Consider the following 24,969-nt stretch of genomic DNA (forward strand, 5'->3'; position numbering starts at 1 on the left):
TAATATAGTTTTTGTATTTACGAAAATTTAGTCTTTTAATTTTAAATGAGTATAAAAAGTCTCAAATGCGCGTCCTTTATAGAAAGATGCATGTGAGTATTTGGAACCGTAATGTAATCATTATTTTACTAGTACACTTCTTAGCATACATCAAGCTTTATCAGAAATTATTCTAGCTTTTTCGGTATTTAATTATCTCTAGAAATTTATTTTATTTTTTTTTTTTTGCTGAATACGATATTCCCGTAAAAGAAAGAGATCATATCATAGATGTGCTATTTTATTTCTTTTGGTCTTCGCCACAACGGTCCACAGCGTTACATGGTGCCTTAAATGCTGATTGATTCCAATAATGTATTCCAAATCGGGGTCTCATATAATTTCAACATTCTTTCATTTCTGCATAGGCTTTTTTTCATGTTCATAACAATTATTGTAATTTTAATATAACTATAAGGTTTCTTTTCTAATTTTCTAATCTTTCAAATCCAACTTTCTGTTCTTATATGATCTTTTGCATCCTTTTCTCTTTATAATGAATAATAATAATAATAATTGATAGTAATAAATAACAATAATTATAAATCTATTCTTCTTGGAAATCTTATTTTTATATATCGCCTAGTAGACTCATTTTTCATCTTCAAATGACTGTAAAATAAAGTAAAGTTCCTTGCTCTATTCTTGGAATTTAGAGAAATCATTAAAGCAATGAAGTTTTTTCAATTTCTTCAAAAATTTCAGTAGGAAGTCCAAGTTTACAAGAATTGATAAAAAATTTAGATATCATAAAAGTTGTTACTGGTTTTCTTTTTATTCCGGTGGATGTTAGAAGTTGTATATTGTCTTAACCATCACTCTTTCCTCTTATATTTTTCTGTCAATGAAAAATACGTATGCAGAATACCTCGATTATGAATATATTACGTAGGGGTCGTTGATGCCAAGACCTCAACGATTGTTTTTTTTTTTTTTTTTTGAATATTTTAACTAAAATAGCTTACTACAAAAGTTTGCATTGTTGCAAGCCTGAAACTTCATCTTTTGAAATAGTTCCTCAAATTTAATTTTTCAATTTAAATTTTGTAATATGCAATTCGCTGCTAAAGTAAACAATATCAAAAAATATTTAAGTGTCTTAAATGAAACCAAATGACTATAATAAGCAGTGTGGAACTCTTCTAAATTGGTTTTTCTTCAGAATTTTTTTTTCTAAAAAAACTCTGCTTTTTAGACTTGTTTTTGTTCCCTATAAAGGCCTGCAGAATGCAACAAATTTCTCCTTCTGTTATGTGTTCGTTTTAAAAACTATTTGGTCGTTTTTGCCTTCAGTTAAATGTTTTGATAGCAACCGTTATCTGAAATAAAATTCCAGAACGCTTGAAGCTAGAAAAGAAAAAACTCGCTATTTGTGATTATACTACGATAAAAAAGCATCTAATTATTTAGATGAAAGCGTGTGAAGAATCTAGCTTAAAAAAAAAGCTTCAGCTTCCCCTAAGTTTAACTTCCTTTATGTAGTGAAATTACTGCTTTACTTGTAGCATTAAATTTCAAACTCGAACCTATGATCCCTAAGTTGCTATTGAAGTGCTGTCATCTATTGTAACTATTGTAACAGTGTCTTCTTCAGATTGTTTTATAGTGCTTTGCAGATTGTGTCTCCCAACGAATGCCTGAAATAATCTTCTACAACTAATTTATTCATGATAAATCAAACAAAGTGCGTTTTAATGAAATATTTGAAAAATTTCGACATGAAAGGTATTTACTTGCTATACTTCAAGAACTGCCAACATTTCGAATTGATACTAAACTATTTAAATCGATTGTTCCACCACTACAGTACTCTTATTACTTTTTAGTACAGCTGCAACTAATTAAGCTTGCTGGATTTTGAAAAAATGGCTCTAAAGCCTTTAAATGTTGGCAAATGCAATTTTAATGCTTTCCATTACTTTCGTTTCCCTTTGTTGTTGTTTTGTGATAAAGCAGTCTTACTTGTCTTAAAATACTCGAAATGCAATTTCATTTAAAAAAGTCACTTTCATCGTTCTAGGGGTAATATAATCTTTTGTTACCATAACTCCAGCTATCGTTTTTGGATTACAGTATTACTAACATATAACAATGGCATGGATGTAATATCGATAACAATAGAAAGACAAACAAATCACAGTAAATCCAAAATTTCATTTCAAGAAAATAATCTCCCACTTATCAGATAAATATATCGATGAAATTCAAGTTTATTTAATTCATTAGGTGAAGAATCCTAATTAAAATTAAAGAACAAAACCGAAGGAAACTTTGATAAACAAACATGAATTAATTATATTTGCTACCTTTCAAGCAAAACATCCAAACTTTTTTGCACCTCCTGCAGCATCATATAAAGTTCTACAAGTTTACCTCTGCTCAGCTCGACAATTTTTGAACCCCGATCTGTATCAAACTGTAGAATTGTTTCTGCAGCACGCATCACTGGATTATGGCTACTAAGAAAAAAAGGAAATAAATATAAATCTGAACAACCCTAAAAAACACATACTTCAAAGATGGTTACTTTATAAAGACTTATCTATCACTGTGTTTAAAAAAGATCCGGTATCTTGGAATATCATCACAGTATATTGAGAGTTATGAATACAAATAGCTAGTAAGCAGATATTTTCTAGACCACTTAATTATTACTCTGTTTCAGTTATTGCCATTTCAGAAAAAAAAAAAAAAAAACTAGACTAATCAGTTAGAATGAATTCTTTTGTCCCCAGTTTCAAACCTTGTCTAAAAGAATTACTATTTAACAATATTTCATTCTTTGTGGATAACAAATTTTAAACCACGAATATAACAGCTGCTAACGGGATTTAGGAATTTCAAATAGTATTCAAATGATATACTAATGAACTAATGAGTTATTCGACACTAAATTGGGTCGAACAATTTAATTATCTTGTTAACTGAAGAAGCAGAAAAAAGTCAAAAGGTCTACATGTTCAAAAAATGATTCATTACTACCTTGCTACACTCATACGTAGCGTCCATCCGACATCTCTAACATTAGGACGTCCAGAAAATGAAATATTGCGCAACTGATCTGAAACCGTCACGCCGCTTTCTGACCAAACTTTTACGATTGCGGTCCTCATTTCATCATCAAATCCAATCTGAAAATATCAAAAAAGTTGATGAATTAATGTTTAAACTTGCTCCCTAGTTCAAGAATACTGCACAGCGTTTTATCGAACTTAAAAGTGACAAACGTAGATACCCACTTAACAGAACTTACTTCTTTCAAACTTTCAAGCAATGGCTGCAATTTAGGCTGAGAATATGCAATGTTTTTCCATAATTCGCTTATGGTCAACTGAAAATTGATCATTCTTCATCGTAGTTGAGTTTATAAAGTCATTTTATCCACAATAAGAAACTTTGCATTCGTCACGAACAATCTGAGTTTCATCAACAAGTAATAAGGACAATAGTGTAGAGCAGAATTAAAAAGTTAAAAAAAAAAAATTAAAGTTCGTAAAAATGGAAAACTAATAACTGCAAGGAATAAAAAATGAGGATAAAGAAGTAATTTTAAAAACAATGGAAGAAAAATGTCTAAAGAGAAAAATTTGCCATTGTAAACTTCATCAACAAACATCAAAAAAAAAAAATTAAAAAACAAAAAGAAAAGCTACGAACTTACAAAAACAGAAAGTTCTGTTGGAAGATCAATTTGTAAATTTTCGCGCAACTTTTCTCGTTCTTCTGTGTCAAATATATCTGCAACGTCAACTGTGTCCGGCATTCTCTCCAATACATGCTGTGAAATTTGTATAAATTTTGTTGCACCCAACTGAATAATCTTTTCAACAATTCCTTCAGCTCCAATCGGTAGAAGTTTCAATGTTTCAGAAGACATCACAATTCTGTGTTAAATTTCAAATTAATACATCTCAAACAATTAAAGTCCGCTACAAACCCCGCGATATCCCATATTTCCCACCGAACAGTACAAATCAAATAAAATCAAGAATGAAGCCGAAATAAATGCGGCCCATGACTTTAATACATGCAACTCCTCTTCTCATATGAGCTATAACATTTGAAATAATTAAATCTCAAGCAATATCATATCTCTTTGTTCCAGTGTTCCATGTCATATTATTATAATCTTCTTACTTCTCTCCCTCTTCCCTCTCTCTCTCTCTCTCCCTCAAAGTTAGATATCAATCTTCAACATTCCATTTTTCAATTATATTTAATCGGATATTATTCAAAGTCTCTTCCAATCAGACTTTCGTTTCTGGTTTGTGATAGTACACTCTAGAGCCTAATATATTCGCTAAATTTACATAAATATTCATTTGTATACAAAGTCTCTTCCATTTATATTCTAAATCTATGACTTCTCTCTCTATCATTTATTTTGTGAACATTTTATTTATGATAAAATAGCTATTAAAAATTCATATTTTATGCATATCTAAACTGTTATGAAGTTAAAAATCACTCAAAAGTTCGTCTTTTTTATTTCTTTTTTCTCCTCTAATTAATTAATTAATTCAAGTTGACTTAAAGCTAGAAATGAAATATCACGGTTTTGAAATGTTATCATGTAAAAATAATGTTAAAAAAAGCATCTATCACTGGAAGATATCAAAATTGTAACCATTTATCAATAAAATTTTAGCTGATACTGCAAGATTATGATAGAATAAAAGAGTGTTAATATAATGAACCACTTTTTCTTTTTCTATTAAAATAAAAATTTGAAATTAGATAAAAAATTTGAAATTACTTTTTGTTAAGATTTGCTCAACAAAACTAAACATCATTATAACACATTATTATTTCTTATTTTTATAATTTTATAAATATATAGATTTAAATTAAAATAAAGAAGTTTAAATCAATGAAACTGTCAACTGAAGTGAAATTTTCAATGCATTTATTTAATTTTTTTCATTATTTGTTTAAGTTTTTCTTTATGAAGTTTATAAAGTTTTTAGAATTTCAAATTATAAATTATAAAATATGGAAGTAGATATTTTTTAAACATCACGGCATGTGTTATGCAAATATTTTTGCAAGAGCAGAAAAATACTGAAGTTTGTTAATTTATTGCTTCAATAGTATTTTCATCAGACATTTAAAAAATTTTTTTGATTTATATTTTCTAATTGGTTTTGCTAAAATTAAATCTTCCAAAAGAAAATTATGATTGTGAAGAATTTTGCATAATATACAAGAAAAAAAATAACAATTTAAACAATAATGTGTTAATTTTTAATTGAATTATTAGAAGATAGCTTTTGATGAATTATTGCAACTGATAAATTTAATATTTCAATTATTGCAACTGATAAATTCAACACTGAATTATTGCAATTGATAAATTCAGCATTGGAAATGATAAATTCAACATTTTAATTATTGTAACTGACAAATACAATATTTTAATTATTGCAACTGATAAATTCAACACTGAATTATTTCAACTGATAAATTCAACATTTTAATTATTGTAACTGACAAATACAATATTTTAATTATTGCAACTGATAAACTCAACACCGAATTATTTCAACTGATAAATTCAACATTTTAATTATTGTAACTGACAAATACAATATTTTAATTATTGCAACTGATAAACTCAACACCGAATTATTTCAACTGATAAATTCAACATTTTAATTATTGTAACTGACAAATACAATATTTTAATTATTGCAACTGATAAATTCAACACTGAATTATTGCTATTGATAAATTCAGCATTGGAAATGATAAATTCAACATTTTAATTATTGTAACTGACAAATACAATATTTTAATTATTGCAACTGATAAATTCAACACTGAATTATTGCAATTGATAAATTCAGCATTGGAAATGATAAATTCAACATTTTAATTATTGTAACTGACAAATACAATATTTTAATTATTGCAACTGATAAATTCAACATTTCATTTATTGCAACTGATAAATTCAATATTTCACTTATTGCAGCTGATAAATCCAACATTTCATTTTGATTTAGATTTTTCATTTAAAAAAAAAAAAGTTTTCACGCATCAGTGAAAATGGAAGTTGTTCAAAGCAGCAGTTAGTGCAATTACAACAAAAGTAATGAGTTCACGAAGTGCAATCTTTTAACTTTTTGCCCTTTTGACCTCAAAATTCCTAATGAATTCTATTTTGTATTAGAAAATGAAACGACATACTTAGCACAGACATGAATTATTCATTTAAATCAAATTATCATTATTTAATAATCAATAATAATTTTTGATTAGAAAAGCAAAATCGAATTTTTTTTTTTGTTTTTATCTTTAAAATGGAAATCATTGTAATTTTATTAATATTTTACTTCAGTTTTACTTTACTATCATCTTTTTTTTTATTGATATTATTTGATAATAATTGATTTTATTGTTGTAAATCAATTTTATTGTCTTCAAATTAATTAAATTAATAAAGTGAAAAAAAATTAGTAAATAAAAATTATCGATATTTTGCTAAATCTTTCTGCAAATTTTCATTTTATAAATCAAAAAACATTTTCATCTACATGAATGTTTTTTTTTTTTTGGTTTCTATATTATAAAATCTGTTTTATTACGGCAAAATTTTCATATTCTTTGTCACTGCATTAATTCATTAAATTAAAAATTCTTTGATTATATCAATTGTGATTATTAACTTCAAAATTTATTTGAAAAAAAAAAAATTTGAATGTATCAAGAATGAATAAAAATAAAAATAGGGTGATTAAGAAGCACTTTGGAAATTTCTAAAGATATCAAATCGAGTTAACACATCGTTTATTATCATTTAAATTGATACAAGTTAGTTTATTTTAAATCGAACTGGTTTTTTTTTTTTTTAATTTTTATAAATGATTTAGAGTAATGCAAATTTTACCTTCAATAAGTTCAGCAGTTTTTAATTTTCAAAAGAAGGAGCGGTAGTAGGCTATAAGTTTACTTATTTTTTGATATGATTTTTGTTTAAATCATAATTTAGTTTCAATTCAAATTCGATCTACTTTAGGTTAATCGGTCAATCTTCATCTGATGTTAAGTTTTCTGATTTCTTTTCTGTAAACTGTGTAAAGTGTGCTCGTTTTATTTTTGATTTGTTTTGTAAAGTATTAGTCAAATTATTTGCAACAAAATATTTCAAATTTACTCGAGACTTTTTAATAGTTTCATTTTTATAAATTTTAAATTTTAATATGTTATATGCTTTACAAGAAAAAAAATTCATATTTAATTTAACTAAGATTTTTTATTTCCATTCTTTCTTTTTTTACAATTAACTGGCAAACTGCACGCTGATAAATTACATTCGGAAGTTTCTTTTCTTCTTTTTCCTATAAAAAAAAAAAGAAAAAAAGAAAAGAAAAATTGCAAAAACTGAGAAAACTTTCTAAAATATTTTCATCATCATAAAAATGAAAAAAAAAAAAAAAAAAAAACCGCGTTGTCTTTACAAGAAAAATAATAACCGTTACCTATTTTAAAAGTCATTTTAAGAATGAATTCATTAAAAAAAAAAAAAAAAAAAAAAGAAAAAACACGAAATAAATATTCAAAGTAGAGAATTTAGACAAAATCATTTTTAATAATATTATATGAATTCATTAAAAAAAAAAAAAAAAATGGTCATGAAAATGTGAGTAGCACAATTAAGTAATATTTTTGTTTTCTAATGAGTATGCCTGCTTTCAATAAGTAAAAGTTATTTAAAAAATTGTAATTGAGTAAAAGTAAAAGTTATTGGTCTTTTAATTTTCTAATAAGGTCATTTTTTTTAAGTATTTTATTAAAATTTGAAGTAAAGATTGTTCTAAATTTAGTAATTTTTCTAGAAATACTATCAATTTAAAAGATATCATTTACATATTTACAAATTAATGGGTAATTAAATAAATAGCTTTTCAAATGTATGCATCGTATTATGCTGAATTTATAAAAATCAGAATCAAAAATATCAAAAATGGTTAGGTAAACTTTTGTTGGGTAAACTTAATTAAATTTTGCTAACATACAGTGTAACACATACATCATACAATATTTGGGAAAATTCATTTGTAAGCTAATTATTAATTTATTTCTCATTCAAATCATTTTTTTTTCTTACTATTCAACATAATAAAACTTTTAATTATTATAAAGGTCAATTTAATGGTTTAAAAAAAAACGAAGTTTTTAAAACTAAAAAAAAAAAAAGTATTTAATAAGCTTTTTATGTTATCAATGAATTGCTAAAGCTAAAATGCATAGTTTAAATCATCAAAATTCTTGCTGATTACAATTTTAAATCACTGACATTCCTGTTGATTACAATTTTTTAATAACAAGAAATGATTATCATAAGAGAAGAATGGTTCGAAATTACTGAAAACGGGTCAATATTTCAATTTTCAGAAAATTAAATTTGTTGTCATTGGATTTGAAAACGATTGGAAGCGACATGTTATGTTTATGATTACAGATAAAAAATGAATATTTTTTTTTTAAAAAAAATAGAATGTATATTAATATCAATAAGATAAGAATTATTATCACAATTATTACTACTGATATTAATGATTTATAGTATCAGTGGTATAGCAATAATAATAATAATAATAATAATAATAATAATAATAATAATAATAATAATAATAATAATAATAATAATAATAATATAATAATAATAATAATATAATAATAATAATAATAGTAATAATAATAATAATAATAATAATATTAATAACAGTAATAATAATAATAACAATAATAATAATAATAGTAATAATAATAATAATAGTAATAACAGTAATAATAATAATAAATAATAATAAGAATGATAATAATAGAAGAAATGAAAAGAAGGGATATTACTTCATTGATTTCTTAGTTTATAACTGAAACAAACGAATGATTACAATTCCAAAATCTTCTATTAGAGACTTAAAATCTAAGCTACAAAGTGAGCAAATTTATACTTTCAATTTAAAATGAGCAATATCATTTATTGATAAGCATTGCTTTTATCATTATCATAATCACAATGACAATGATTAAGTAAGCATTCATTAGTATGAAATGATAACGACTAGATTTAATATCAATTTAATATCACTTTTCATAACACATTTGTTGATCATTTAAAACTAAAATATTTCAATATTAATTTATGCTACCCGCATGAACTTTATATGACTTAAAATTATATTTCCAATTAAAAATTAATATTAAAACAACCACTTATAACTCGTAATACGTGAAATACATGAGTACAATCAATTGAAATAAATATGTAGGGATAATCACATTAAAGATTTAACGTTATCATTTTTTTCTTTGTTTATAACCTGAAGTGATAAATGGTGTTTAATGAATCAAATTTATTCCTCATTGATACAAATTTTTTCTTAATTATTTTCTCTTACATATTGTCACATTATCAAAATGTTCATAAAAATTTTTATTTAAAATATGTCAAAATGTTATTTTGTGCTTACTATTTTATAAGTTTATTAAAATGCAATTCAATGATAATTTTATTCTTTTATATGATACTTATGCCAAAATTACCATAGAATTGATGTAATATTTGTTAAATATTTTCATAAGATAGCAAAATTTCAATTTCAAAAATGGTTCATTTTATTTGTCTGCGGAATGTTTCTACAAATTTTTAGCTGTAAAGTGAACCTTTTGTCTTACTGATTCTTTGCAACTGAAATACTTTTTTTTGAAATTTGTTGTGTTATCCAAACTTTTATCAATTTAAAGAAAAATTTGCTTTTATAGACTGATTGTTTTTTTTTTTTTTTTTTCAGTCAAATTTCTTACAAATAAACTTTAATTCTTTCTTCCATTCTTCTAAGTTAAAATATACATTAAAGCTTGTCTTCACATGTTGTCACCATGATCTGCTCATCATCTAAAGTTTTTATCATCGGAATTGAGGGTGAAAGGTTAAACTCAACGAACAACATTTCTGCATTCTTTTAAGTTCAATAATGCGATTGAACGGAAAATTAAAATGCTAGATAAGAATTTAAGTGAATTTAAGTCACCACTGAATTTTAGCATAAGGAGAAAGGAGAAATGGAACAGAGTGACAAAAGGAGAGAGAGAGAGAGAGAGAGAAAAAGGAATGAGGAGATGGCTAAAAGTAAAGGACGAGGATATAAATTAATTAGATAGTAGCAAGTATGGAGCTGAATTCGATAATAGGCTTAAAAGCTGAATTTAAGAGCTGAATTTAAGCCGCAAGAAAATATGGCTATAATAAGGACATTCACAACTGAAAGGATATTAGTAGTATGAGAAAGTTCTCAGAATCTGTATCAGTTTGAAATTTTTAAAAAATTGAAAGTTGTCTGCCCGATAACAGATACAGGGGGAAGTTGACTGTTCAAACATGTACCAAATAATAAATAAACAAAACTGAAAATTAACGCAACATTTGTCATAGTTGAAAAATTGATTTATTCAAAGAGAAGAAAATAAAAAAATGTTAATTGTTTTTGGGTGCAATTGTTTTATTTGATCTTTTAATGCAAAATTACCTAAAAATGAAAATAAGAGATCAGATAAATTACAGTACATTATTAAAATACTTGAACTAATTTTTTTTTTTTTGTAATTTAATCACAAATAGATGCCATTTTTTCATTACTGTCCCAATTGTAATTCAAAATTGTAACATGAAGTGACAGTCAAATGATATGTTATTAGAAAAAAAATTTTTCTTTTTTTGGAAAGTATTAATGAAACGTTTATTGTTAATAAAATAATTTTAAAAGAAAAAAAAAATTTTTCTTTTTTCAAAAAAGGTTAAGAAAAAGACGAGTTTACTGTTGTCCATTTAAAAACCAATTACGACCTGATTACAAATCAGTCATCCTTCTGCTATTCAAAAATTACTGTTCAAAATTTTACTGGAAACATATCTTCATGGATCAAATAATATGATATGTTTGTGGTAATAATGATAAACGTTTGGTGAACTTTAGAAATAATGGCTAATTTTTCATATTTCTTTTAATGTATTTTAATGTCGATTTATGCAAAAAGGCATTTGAAAATATCCTCAAATTGGTGACTCATTCAAACCTATTCAGTAAAAAAAGAAATTTTCAAATAAAGTAATCAAAAAAAAAACTTGGGTCAAAGTAATGAAACATTTGCAATACAAAAATTTGTTTGATATTAAGGAATGAGTAATTGCAGATTATCGACTGCAACAGTTGTACTTTTCCAAGCTTACAATTCCAGAAAGCTTTTTGAAATAATATGTTCCTTTTCAAAAAAATCAGCCATTTCTACAAACCTATTATAAAATTAAGCTTTCAGAATCTTAAATTTCAGCTCTTAGTAGAAAGTGCCAAATAGGTAAATTGCTCAATTTTTCAGGGTGTTGCCTCTTGTAGTCGCATTTTTTCACATATTGCTCAATGAGAAATTACCAATATCAGAGTGCGACACTGCTTGCGATATGGATAGCTTGTAAGTTGAAGTTCGCTTGAACTCTTCATAAGATTTGCGACATGGATAGCTTGTAAGTTGAAGTTCGCTTGAACTCTTCATAAGATTTGCGACATGGATAGCTTGTAAGTTGAAGTTCGCTTGAACTCTTTATAAGATTTGCGACATGGATAGCTTGTAAGTTGAAGTTCGCTTGAACTCTTCATAAGATTTGCGACATGGATAGCTTGTAAGTTGAAGTTCGCTTGAACTCTTCACAAGATTTGCGACATGTATTCTGATGACATACGTTATTATGATGATAGCCGTGTACCTACTTCATCCATCCACCTATTAAGGCATCATCGTTGGACCGGTTTCAAGTTCTATCCAATACACGCGAGAAACAATGCCAGGTGCACAATATTATGATGGTAAAAAGTTAAATATTCCAATTTCAAAAGAGGCTGCAGTTGAACTCATTGAACGATGGATTCATCAGGGAATAAGCAGTATGATGGCTTGTATTGCCACCCAACGGTTAGTTCGTTCTTGTCATCTGTACTCTCATGTGTGACATGCATGAATTTAAACATAAATTGGCTTTTTGTAGATCAGGAAATTCTCTCTGAACGGAAAAAAGAGACAGGAGGAGCACAAAAAGAAATATAAAACTCAGTTGTTGATCTCGATGTCACATCCAAATATTATTTTCATTTTGAAATTAACATTCTTTAGCAGAAAAATGTTTACTTCAGCCTAAGCAAATTAAACGAATATGAACGGAATCGAGTGCAAAAGTGTTCACAAGCCGCTCAGGACATTTACGAACAGGCAAGATGTGTAGTCCGAGCCATTGATGCAAAACCGAAACAGATGGATCCTACAAGAAGTATCGTTTCACGTCTTAAAACACACTTACGTCAACTATTAGTGCAACTGTTCACACTTCTGATGGAAGATATAATCACTTCAATATTTAAAAATCAATAGAAATACTTGTATTGGATGCATAGTATAGGTAGTTATTACTTAAATTGATGTTTAATTGAAGCAATTTAATTAACATTCTTCTCCTCGTACAGTTTCACATATGCAAAAGCTGCAAAAATTAATGGATGGAAAACAGAAGATAGTCGGTGCTATAATCCAATCTGAATCACATCACATCGATTTCAATCGAAGCAGGAAAAGGGAACAGGTGGAATTCCGAACACGGCGAAGTGTAATCAATCGACACAGTTATAAGTTACACACTGAATACGAACATTTGACACCTTTTGGTATTCTCGGCAAATACTTATCGAAGATGACAAGAATTATCAAAAATAAGGACCCAAATTCATCGTTAGTTTTGAGTTTTGCAGTAATTTTCTTAGAACTTATTACTATGACTATGAAAAATGAAATGTTTCAAATGAGAATGAAATGAACTAAGTAATGTAAAATCATTTCTAGTTCCATATCAAAAGAACACTAATTTAGATGGAAGAAAACGATGTATGAAATCGAAAGTTTAAAACGACGAGAACAAGAAAAAAAAGATTTCGCTGAGCAATTACAGAAACGATTTCCATTCAGTTTCAAAAATGCGGAACCTAAACTAACACCAGTGAGCACTTTTAAGCAAATTGTCGGATTGAATTGAATAATTTTGATAAATAAATTGAGTATCCTTACTCGACTCCTACTTCAATACATAGTCATGATACAAAACAGAATGGTTCAATCTCGAAATGTAAAACTTTTAATTTTATTTAATTCTATTCTCTCAGGAAGAAAAACTCTTAGCGAAAGAATTACATATATCGAAACATCTTCTGCAAGGTTTGGATAAAAACAATGTGAAAACAAAAAAAACTTTGGAAATTGTTCGACTCTTTCAACGAGCAGTTAAACTTGCGATGGTTCTTAATGGTGCCAACGGTACCAAATTAGAAAATAAGACACTCAGATTTGGTTCACCGCGTCTGTTATCATTGGTACCTGACAATGTTAATGATCAGGTATGCTTGCTGAACATTGAATTATTCCGGATGTTTTGAACTGTTCTCTTTTTGCACTGTTAACCGTTTGAAGTTCTTTCTTATCAGCGACCTGATTATTCACTTTGCTATTTGGAGCAAAATAAAAAATTTTCCTTTCAGATTAGCATCTTATCTCCATCGCTGTTCAGCATGCATGATAAAGGCAAAGGCTTAGAAGCATTAACCAGCATTCCGGAATTGCTGAAAGTTGCCGGTAATAAGGATTACGAGGAATGGCTAAACTTCATTATAGAAGCATCCGGTACAACTGATGCAATTCATAAATTGAAGGTCTGATTTATCAGAAGTCTTCAGGTATCATGAACATTATGATACCTCGTTTTCAATTAAGCATTCAGTCTGAGTTAATAATTTTCAGAAAAACATTTAGGAAAAAGATGAATTAGATTGGCTACCACCCGGTTATAAATCAATGCCACGTGGAATAGATGGTCAACCGATGTTTTTTACGAAGGAAAACGTGACAGAATTTGATCCTGAATTGGCTAGGAAAGTGGAACTTTTCGAAAATTTGACACATTCACTTACGCCAAAACAGGTTGGATTGTTTTCTTCGTAATAGATCCTTTGGAATAGATTCAAAGATTTCGAGATCATTACCGGCATGAGTTACCGATGAATGAAAATTATCAACATTCTTAATTCAAGAAAATTCTTTGATCACCTCAATCAATAATATAAATACTACAGTTAATGGACTTCAATACAACCGGATTCTCGATGATGACTCCAAAGCAACTGACAATGTTCTATGGCCCAAAGTCACCTTTAAACAACAGCAAAGCGTTGGATTTCTTCATGTCACTAAGTGAAGATGACATGCACCGTCACATTCTTAGTGATATCCGTGATATGGCAAAGATGCATTCTTCTTTGAAAATACGTCGAAAACGACAAAACGTACTTGCTCCTGCAGCCTTCGTCACTAATATCCTCAATCCAGGCGGAGCACCATCCGTCCTGTCACCTGCAGCATTTGCACTAACAATTTTTTCTCCATCAGTTCTAGGTCCTTCTATATTAAGTCCAGGTGCGTTCCTTGCCACAATCTTATCTCCAAGTGTACTCAGTCCTGCGGTCTTGTCACCAGTAGCATTTTCTGCTCTTATCCTGTCACCATTTTCCCTTAATCCAGGTATCTTAAGTCCTGCTGCACTAGCACCATCTATCTTATCTCCGAACGCATTATCACCAGGTATTGTATCACCGTCTGTACTTTCACCAGCTATTTTGAGTCCTTTTGCCCTAAACCCATCCGTCTTTTCACCATCTGCACTTGGCGGTTTGGTCGGAAGTCCATTTGCCCTTTCACCGTCTTTCTTTTCTCCATCTTATATTGCTCTTGTTATTTTTTCACCGAGCGCTTTCTCACCCTCATTCAATTCGACCGGTAGGGGTGTCACGGTGCTGTTTTCACCTAGTATAGGAAGTTAATATATGTTCCCAATAGCTCTGAATGTCTTTCGGCAATCTGAAATTATTAATTTTAAAATGAATAGACTTTTTATTGTTTTGTTCTACAATGTATATTTGCTGCCATAAAATTATATGTATTGTTTTTATTAGCACAATTTAGCTGCTAGAATGATAACCGTAAAATTAACGACGGTTCACTAATTCTACCAGTTGTTTAGCATTGCTAATAGATATCGAAAATTTCTTTTTAGTTTTTTTTTTTTTTTTTTTTTTTTTTTATTCATGAGTATGAATGAAGTGTGAACGACACGTGACACGCTAGAAAGTAATCTGTGACTTTCTGGTTGCAGTCGATAAAATTATGGAATAATTCTTGACATTCAATTGTAAAGCTGTATGATAAGTATCATCTGACAAAGTTTATTCATTTTGAAGTTTTGATATTTGATGCTTTGAAAAATATAACTGTAATGGAATATGCTTGTTTGAAGATAGATTTTATTAATTCTGACCTTCATTTATTAATCTTGATTTTATTTCAAGCCGCTTTTTATCTATGACAAATTCTATAACTTCCTGATGTATCATGATAATGGATGGTACATACATAAATACTGAATAAGTAAGTAACTGAATAAATTAATTGGTTAGAAAAATAAAAAAATTAAAAAGTAGTTTATATACATATATATCATATCTATTTATAATATATACATTATGCATTTATTTATTTACTTGTTTTCTTGAGATCAGAGTTGTTCTTCTTATAAACTTAATGAAAAAAGGATGAGTCAAATGAAAATGAATAAAATATAACATTTTATATTCGATTAAATGATCATGGGAGAAGAATTTAGTGCCATTGTGAAGTTACGAGCTATGCTAGCAATACCATATGTCTAAGCCAGATAAGTCTCAACTGAAAGATTATAAAAAATATGTCATGAGTAGAGATAGACCCGTCATTAGCTTTATGATAATTAGCTTAAGAGAAGAACAACTCTGATCTCAAATTTGAGTAGATGGAGCCCGTTGGGCTTTCAGAGTTGTCCGTTTACAGAAGTACTCTAAACTGAGAACTTCCTTACAACTGTCTCCTAAGCTTGCTAAACCTGACAGTTGAAATCTAAGTTTGAATCAGTTTCGCATACTTTGCAATTCATCTTCAAAAGCCTTTGCGTAGGCTCGAAGTATACATCCCGTTTCATAAAGCACTGTGGATGGGTGAGGAACAAAATAGCAGAAGGTGCAGTAAAAATTGCAAACCTGACTTTGCTTACAGATAATTCAGGACTTTAGTCACTCGGGATTGGCCTTGAAGATTACAGCCTTGTTCGGCAGCATATTGAATGACCAAGTTGCCTTTTTCAATAGCCCTAAATAACTTGTGCATATTGGAATATCATCACAATGCAAGTAACACTAAAATACAAATAACAACTTTCATTAATTACCTAGAGTCAGGATTCAACATTAACATTACTAACTTTCGTGAAATGCATCCCCATCGAAAAAAATAAGTGTCAAGAAAAAAAGTCAGATAAACTCAAAACTGAACATTTCTAGTCAACAGCTGGTTTCACGATCATGAATTCAATTGCCTCCAAATTTATTAATTTGTCGATAGATCTTCTAATTATCTTCTAAATTTTCCACTATACCGTAAATGACATGTTGTTCCTCTCAGCATGTATGCTTCAACTCTTCAAGCTGATTCCACAGAAAAACCAAGTTCTACACCAACTTTCGCCATCTTATCCGATTTCTGGATGATAAAATTATAATTCTTGATGATTTCAGTGTAGGAAAGAATTCTGAATCCTGAAAGAAAGTCAAAATAGGTAAAAGACTTTGGTACTGCAACAAAAATTGTAATCTCTTGCTAGAGTTTTATGCGGAACAGCAACTTACGAACATAAAAAAAAAAAAAAAAAAAACCATCTTTCAGCAGAAAAATTTAAAACGACTTGGAAATTTGGATGATGATTTCTTGATCCAAACATTGATACCTCATCCAAACATTGATACCATTTTAGTGCAGCAAAGATGCACTTCCACTCGAGTGATAATAATGCCAAATGTCAAATAAATTACCGTCTTGTGCAACATAAGCTCAACTTCCATTTTCCGCCAAATCTAAAAATGGCAAAATATCATGAAAAACGCTTGAAACCAATAACCTTGAAATTTTTATAAAAAGAGCTGTCCTCGAACTACACTTACAGACACCTTACGGATTTCCTTCCTATAACTAATTAAAGATAGCATCCAGCATTTCTTTAAGTCGAACAAACAATTTACAGATTTAGGAACAGCTATTCAAGAAGAGAATTGTCTTTTAAAACAACTATCTAAGAGGAGAATTTGCCACCCGAGCACATCTCTCTCACCTATTTTGTCTTGCAAGAAAATCATCTTTTTATCTTGCATTGTAGTAAGTTTTAAAAGAAATTTTATGATGTAAAGAACAAATGATAGCTATCTAGCATAAAAGATACAGATTTCGGTTATCATATCACTACGACACTTTGAAAGCATTGCATGAACAATACAGATGGCACTCCCTTCTTATCGATAAACCCACTATTCTCATCCGATGATCTGAACTCATCTGATAAATGATCTTAAGTACTCTTCAATGCTTATCGTCCAGCAATTCAACACATCACTCAGCAGCAGTTAGGAAAACTGAACTTGATGTAGCTCTCAAGGTCATACAGCAGTTAGAATCTGGAAACAGTATCTGAGTTTGGATAGAATTCCATATTAAAATCTGGAAGTACGGAGAATAAACAGCCTATGTTAAATTCCACAAGCTATCTCCGATCTTCGAGATGTAATTATCGTGTGATGATGAGATCCGATAGAAATCCGCTTTGTTCGCACAGTTCACAATAAATTTATGGAATTTAGCATGAAATAGTCATTAAAATTAATAAAAGCATTTAGATGTGGTATTTGTTTTCAGTAAATGCAAGAATAATGTAATAACATATCAATTAACATATCAAAGTATTTGACACCATGAGCAGAAAGAACTTATGACAAATCTTGTAATGATTAGATTGTCACTTTCAATTCCTCAAAACAATTACCCTGTTTCACAAACTTTCCATAATCAAAGTTCTCACACCAGACTTTGCTCATAATATTCTTCAACACAATGTTCCAAAGAATCACGGCAAATTTTGATGAAGAAAACTTACAATTCATATATATAATTAATACATATAATTAAACTATAATTCGTACTTATAATTCGATATCTTATTGACGGAAATCTATGCAATTCCAGGCAATTGAAAACACATAACCCATAACTCAGTCGTCACCTCATCGAAAACTTCTCCTTGCAGGCGACACCCATCCTTGGCATCACTGCACGCAAATTATTATCAGCATATCAGTTTACTTACCTACATAACACTATTTCCTCGGACGCTAGATTGGAAGATATTTTGACAAAGGCCTAACAAAAACACGCAGAGCATACGTATACCATTAATAATCTATTTCCAATTTCTCTTTTTCAATTTTGAATGTGGAACAATAAACACCTGAAGAAAAATACTAAGATTAGTGTCGGTATTTACTCTTTTGTACGGATCTGAAACATAGGTCATCTACTGTCACCATCTGCGATCTCTCCTTGAATGACACCATCAGTGTTGCCTTCGAATCATTCTAAATTTCCACTACCCTGAACGCATGGCGTATGATCGTCTTCGAATAATCAAGGATTAGTAGTATTGAGGTCACGCTAGTTAGATACAGCTATTTGGGCAAGTTATTTTTCCAACATTTTCTCTGTGATAAATTCGCCATTGGCTACAATAGATGTGCCTCAAAAACAAGGTTCAAAAATTTCCTGAATCATCGTTAGTGATTCACTCCGGTTTCCAATCAAAAAAGCATAGAGTGCTGCACCGTCTTCGAGAATGCAGCTACCTCTTGAAGTGAACATATCAAGGATCACTCCTTATTATTCACTGGTTCTTTTAGCCTAACGGGTTGACAACAAATCTGGGTAAATTCCTTCATAAATGTTCGTTCACGAGACTAAGCGATATAGCATAGCACACAAATATCACATAAAAAAAAAAACATCAATACGCAAAATCTTTACTCTATCTTAATGCACAACTAACAATTTTCGTGAATGTTTTGTTTGTGGTCTTTATTGTCACTAACGAATATTTGTCATAAAGATTTTGTTGACTAATAATTATTGGAAAATATTTGAGCCGCTAGACTGATCGATCATTATACTGAGCTTCTTCGAGAAAATTGGATAGAAATTTGGTAAGGGTTATAAATTGTAGCATTGAATTGAACCAAATCTAAGTGAGCTTTTTGTAGCAAAGGTCACAAAGTCATAAAAGTTTTATCAGCGAATGATCTTAATTCCATATATAATAGTAATTAGTTTACAATAAAGTTTTTCTTTTTTTTTTTTTTTTTTTGAACCATTTTGTGAAAATTATTTGCAAAACAAAAAGTGTTCAGTAAACAAAGACAACCAAAACATCTTAACCATTGAATGTTATTTCTCAAACTAGAAGAACTCACCACATTTAGCCTAAAGTTCCATTTACAAAGATTTATTATAGTCAATAAAATACAACAGATGCAATAGTCAGTCAATCAAAAATATGAACCTTCTTTTTGCGCTTCCAATTGCATTCCTGATTTAAGTACAATTTTTCTTTTTAATGCAATACCTTGCTAATAATTCTTATTTCATGAGCTTAAAGAAGTCTCAGTAATTGATTCGTTAAATTTGCAAAAATATGTGATTAAGAAACAGTCAACAATTAACTCGTTTCAAATGAGCCATTTTCACAAGAGAATTGAAATCACAATAAAACGTCGATTAACCAAACTATTACAACACTTGTTGCCAAAAATAATATTGCCAGATCTATCATCGGTGTCAAAACACATGGCGGATATCATTAACTACAAAGATATTCAAGATACGCGAAAAAAAAAAAAAAAAAAAAAGAAAACATAATTAAATAAAGGCGTTCCATTTTCCAAGTTATAGATAAGGAATCATCTTGTTGATGCTACTCAATCAAATAGTATTACACTTCTTTCGAGTTCCTTCTTTATGAAAGAATTAGGATGAACGAAGTTATTCCTTTTGAGAAACTCCGAATAGTGTGATGGAGGCAATACTTTGCTGAATTCAACATATTGTATGTCTTTATGCATAAAGTTACTTAGACCCGAGTATGCATCACCACAATTTTGTTTTCTATTTCTTTCAAGTATTTTACTCTTATCTCTTTCTTTATTTTTATCTATCTATCTATCCACCCATTCGACTAATCACCCCACTATTCGTTGATTTAGTTGGAGATTCTGATTACTGTTGCATTCTAAGCTTCCACTTAAGCGATTGTAAAGCAAATCATTTACGAATGCTTGCGAATTACAGTTTTTAGCAGAAGGTATCAAACGGATAAACTGCTTAATTTTCCAGGTCACTGTCTCTTGGAATAACAATTTTTCACATATTGCTCAATGAGAAATTACCAATATCAGAGTGCGACACTGCTTGCGATATGGATAGCTTGTAAGTTGAAGTTCGCTTGAACTCTTCACAAGATTTGCGACATGTATTCTGATGACATACGTTATTATGATGATAGCCGTGTACCTACTTCATCCATCCACCTATTAAGGCATCATCGTTGGACCGGTTTCAAGTTCTATCCAATACACGCGAGAAACAATGCCAGGTGCACAATATTATGATGGTAAAAAGTTAAATATTCCAATTTCAAAAGAGGCTGCAGTTGAACTCATTGAACGATGGATTCATCAGGGAATAAGCAGTATGATGGCTTGTATTGCCACCCAACGGTTAGTTCGTTCTTGTCATCTGTACTCTCATGTGTGACATGCATGAATTTAAACATAAATTGGCTTTTTGTAGATCAGGAAATTCTCTCTGAACGGAAAAAAGAGACAGGAGGAGCACAAAAAGAAATATAAAACTCAGTTGTTGATCTCGATGTCACATCCAAATATTATTTTCATTTTGAAATTAACATTCTTTAGCAGAAAAATGTTTACTTCAGCCTAAGCAAATTAAACGAATATGAACGGAATCGAGTGCAAAAGTGTTCACAAGCCGCTCAGGACATTTACGAACAGGCAAGATGTGTAGTCCGAGCCATTGATGCAAAACCGAAACAGATGGATCCTACAAGAAGTATCGTTTCACGTCTTAAAACACACTTACGTCAACTATTAGTGCAACTGTTCACACTTCTGATGGAAGATATAATCACTTCAATATTTAAAAATCAATAGAAATACTTGTATTGGATGCATAGTATAGGTAGTTATTACTTAAATTGATGTTTAATTGAAGCAATTTAATTAACATTCTTCTCCTCGTACAGTTTCACATATGCAAAAGCTGCAAAAATTAATGGATGGAAAACAGAAGATAGTCGGTGCTATAATCCAATCTGAATCACATCACATCGATTTCAATCGAAGCAGGAAAAGGGAACAGGTGGAATTCCGAACACGGCGAAGTGTAATCAATCGACACAGTTATAAGTTACACACTGAATACGAACATTTGACACCCTTTGGTATTCTCGGCAAATACTTATCGAAGATGACAAGAATTATCAAAAATAAGGACCCAAATTCATCGTTAGTTTTGAGCGTAGTTTTCTTAAAACTTAACACTACGGAGAATGAAATTGTTGTTGTAGCAAAAAAAAAAAAGTATTATTTGGAAGAGATTTTCTGATCTCAGGAAAATTTGTTTGATGCATATATAAATATTTGGAGTAACACAGAAGCAACAATATAATAAAATTTGAAAAGTCGAAATCTTTTTTTTTGGTTCTACAAATTGTTTTAGGTAACATACACGTATGTTGTTGAATTGCAAGTGATGATAAATTCTTTGGTAGGCTTCACAGTTATAATGTAAACAAAAAAAGAGAAGGGTAAATATGAAGTGAGAAATAATGTATAAAGGATTCATGGTAGAAACATAAGATTGGAAACAAAGAATTTAAGCTATAAACATTTTCCTACCCACATTTTTTAATCTTTCACTTATATCTTCATTTTTAGTCCATTTCAAAAGAACACCTAATTTAGATGGAAGAAAACGCTGTATGAAATCGAAAGTTTAAAACGACGAGAACAAGAAAAAAATGATTTCGCTGAGCAATTACAGAAACGATTTCCATTCAGTCTCAAAAATGCGGAACTCAAACTAACACCAGTAAGCACGTTAAGCAATTCGTCGGATTGAATTGAATAATTTTGATAAATAAATTGAGTATCCTTACTCGACTCCTACTTCAATACATAGTCATGATACAAAACAGAATGGTTCAATCTCGAAATGTAAAACTTTTAATTTTATTTAATTCTATTCTCTCAGGAAGAAAAACTCTTAGCGAAAGAATTACATATATCGAAACATCTTCTGCAAGATTTGGATAAAAACAATGTGAAAACAAAAAAAACTTTGGAAATTGTTCGACTCTTTCAACGAGCAGTTAAACTTGCGATGGTTCTTAATGGTGCCAACGGTACCAAATTAGAAAATAAGACACTCAGATTTGGTTCACCGCGTCTGTTATCATTGGTACCTGACAATGTTAATGATCAGGTATGCTTGCTGAACATTGAATTATTCCGGATGTTTTGAACTGTTCTCTTTTTGCACTGTTAACCGTTTGAAGTTCTTTCTTATCAGCGACCTGATTATTCACTTTGCTATTTGGAGCAAAATAAAAAATTTTCCTTTCAGATTAGCATCTTATCTCCATCGCTGTTCAGCATGCATGATAAAGGCAAAGGTTTAGAAGCATTAACCAGCATTCCGGAATTGCTGAAAGTTGCCGGTAATAAGGATTACGAGGAATGGCTAAACTTCATTATAGAAGCATCCGGTACAACTGATGCAATACATAAATTGAAGGTCTGATTTATCAGAAGTGTTCAGGTATCATGAACATTATGATACCTCGTTTTCAATTAAGCATTCAGTCTGAGTTAATAATTTTCTGAAAAACATTTAGGAAAAAGATGAATTAGATTGGCTACCACCCGGTTATAAATCAATGCCACGTGGAATAGATGGTCAACCGATGTTTTTTACGAAGGAAAACGTGACAGAATTTGATCCTGAATTGGCTAGGAAAGTGGAACTTTTCGAAAATTTGACACATTCACTTACGCCAAAACAGGTTGGATTGTTTTCTTCGTAATAGATCCTTTGGAAAAAATCAAAATCAAATTTTCAAATCACTTTCGTATTTAAAAACTATTATTTTTTGATTTCGAGGTCATTACCGGCATGAGTTGCCGATAAACGAAAATTATCAAAATTCTTAATTCGAGCAAATTGTCTGACCACCTCAGTCAATAAAACAAATATTACAGTTAATGGACTTCAATACAACCGGATTCTCGATGATGACTCCAAAGCAACTGACAATGTTCTATGGCCCAAAGTCACCTTTAAACAACAGCAAAGCGTTGGATTTCTTCATGTCACTAAGTGAAGATGACATGCACCATCACATTCTTAGTGATATCCGTGATATGGCAAAGATGCATTCTTCTTTGAAAATACGTCGAAAACGACAAAACGTACTTGCTCCTGCAGCCTTCGTCACTAATATCCTCAATCCAGGCGGAGCACCATCCGTCCTGTCACCTGCAGCATTTGCACTAACAATTTTTTCTCCATCAGTTCTAGGTCCTTCTATATTAAGTCCAGGTGCGTTCCTTGCCACAATCTTATCTCCAAGTGTACTCAGTCCTGCGGTCTTGTCACCAGTAGCATTCGCTGCTCTTATCCTGTCACCTTTTTCCCTTAATCCAGGTATCTTAAGTCCTGCTGCACTAGCACCATCTGTTTTGTCACCCAGCGCATTATCACCAGGTATTGTATCACCGTCTGTACTTTCACCAGCTATTTTGAGTCCTTTTGCCCTAAACCCTTCCATCTTTTCACCATCCGCACTTGGTGCTTTGGTCGCAAGTCCATTTGCCCTTTCACCGTCTTTCTTTTCTCCATCTTATATTGCTCTTGTAGTTTTTTCACCGAGCGCTTTCTCACCCTCATTCAATTCAACCGGTAGGGGTGTCACGGTGCTGTTTTCACCTAGTGTGGGAAGTTGACTACATATGGCCTATGCTCCCAATAATTCAAATGTCTTTTCACCATATCGGCAGGATTTTAGAAAGAACTCCAGTTGTTAACCTTTTATTGTTTTGTTTTAAAGTATATTTTCTTCCTATATGTATTGCTTTTGTCGATATAGTTGCTGGAATGATAACCAATCAGCTTACAAAGTCAGTATTTACTTTTCATTTCTGAGCCGTCATGAACAGCTGAAAACTACTGGAATAAGAAGTAAGCAGAAATCAATTTTGAGGAGCAGAAGTTCAGGATCTATCAACCCTTGTCGACTTAGCATTGAAGATGACTTTTCAGCTCATCTTTCTCACGAATACAAATCAAGTGTTGAGAAATAAAGCCATTGTTAAGGAACCTTCCTAGTTTGGAAATGAATGTGTTGAGAAGGATCTTGTCGTGAATTTGAAATATCTTTTTGGTTAAAAGAGTAGATGATTTTTTCGTTAGTTAAGTTCACTGGACTTACTTTAAGTTTGTAAAACTTGAATTGAACTCTTTGCTTCTTGTCTGCAAGCAAGGACCAAGATCGACCAAGATTGTTACTAAAATTAATTTTAATATTTAAAAAATAATTGAAATCATTTACAATTGCAAATTCAGTTAATTTCAGCATTGAAAGTTTGTTTTAAAAAACTTTCCTTTTGCATAAAATGTCAAAAATAGTCGATAAAATCTGAGCAGATCAACCAAGATGCAAATAAAGGTGGCCTAATGGCGTACGCAATAAGACTACCATATTCACTTATCGCACACCCACACGTAGCTTGGGAGTCGGTTGCTCTTCCCACGCTTTGTTCAGTAATTGATTTAATTTTCGGTTAAGAATTATGTCCAGCA

The 24,969-nt window shown here is 30.2% G+C and overlaps 4 protein-coding genes across 4 annotated transcripts; 2 read left to right on the forward strand and 2 right to left on the reverse strand.

Annotated features, from left to right (window-relative positions):
* Positions 1-2,341: 2,341 nt before the first annotated feature.
* Positions 2,342-3,916, reverse strand: Bm2873 (Uncharacterized protein; the record flags this gene model as incomplete). Its single annotated transcript, XM_001895404.2, has 4 exons — positions 2,342-2,498; positions 3,022-3,170; positions 3,293-3,370; positions 3,701-3,916. 4 exons carry the CDS (start codon positions 3,914-3,916, stop codon positions 2,342-2,344), a joined length of 600 nt encoding a protein of 199 aa, XP_001895439.1.
* A 7,965-nt stretch (positions 3,917-11,881) lies between these two features.
* On the forward strand, positions 11,882-14,954 carry Bm6121 (Uncharacterized protein; the record flags this gene model as incomplete). Its single annotated transcript, XM_043081192.1, has 8 exons — positions 11,882-12,012; positions 12,231-12,364; positions 12,558-12,819; positions 12,958-13,084; positions 13,248-13,478; positions 13,620-13,790; positions 13,891-14,058; positions 14,211-14,954. The coding sequence occupies 8 exons, from the start codon at positions 11,882-11,884 to the stop codon at positions 14,952-14,954; spliced, it is 1,968 nt and encodes a 655-aa protein (XP_042937126.1).
* A 1,716-nt stretch (positions 14,955-16,670) lies between these two features.
* Positions 16,671-17,060, reverse strand: Bm8270 (the record flags this gene model as incomplete). Its single annotated transcript, XM_043081193.1, has 2 exons — positions 16,671-16,757; positions 16,965-17,060. The coding sequence occupies 2 exons, from the start codon at positions 17,058-17,060 to the stop codon at positions 16,671-16,673; spliced, it is 183 nt and encodes a 60-aa protein (XP_042937127.1).
* Positions 17,061-20,676: 3,616 nt separating this feature from the next.
* Positions 20,677-24,113, forward strand: Bm3750 (Uncharacterized protein; the record flags this gene model as incomplete). Its single annotated transcript, XM_043081194.1, has 8 exons — positions 20,677-20,807; positions 21,026-21,159; positions 21,353-21,614; positions 22,074-22,200; positions 22,363-22,593; positions 22,735-22,905; positions 23,006-23,173; positions 23,370-24,113. 8 exons carry the CDS (start codon positions 20,677-20,679, stop codon positions 24,111-24,113), a joined length of 1,968 nt encoding a protein of 655 aa, XP_042937128.1.
* Between the last annotated feature and the right edge of the window lie 856 nt (positions 24,114-24,969).

This window comes from Brugia malayi (assembly GCF_000002995.4).
Source record: "Brugia malayi strain FR3 genome assembly, contig: Bm_v4_Chr4_scaffold_001, whole genome shotgun sequence".
NCBI classification, from domain to species: domain Eukaryota; kingdom Metazoa; phylum Nematoda; class Chromadorea; order Rhabditida; family Onchocercidae; genus Brugia; species Brugia malayi.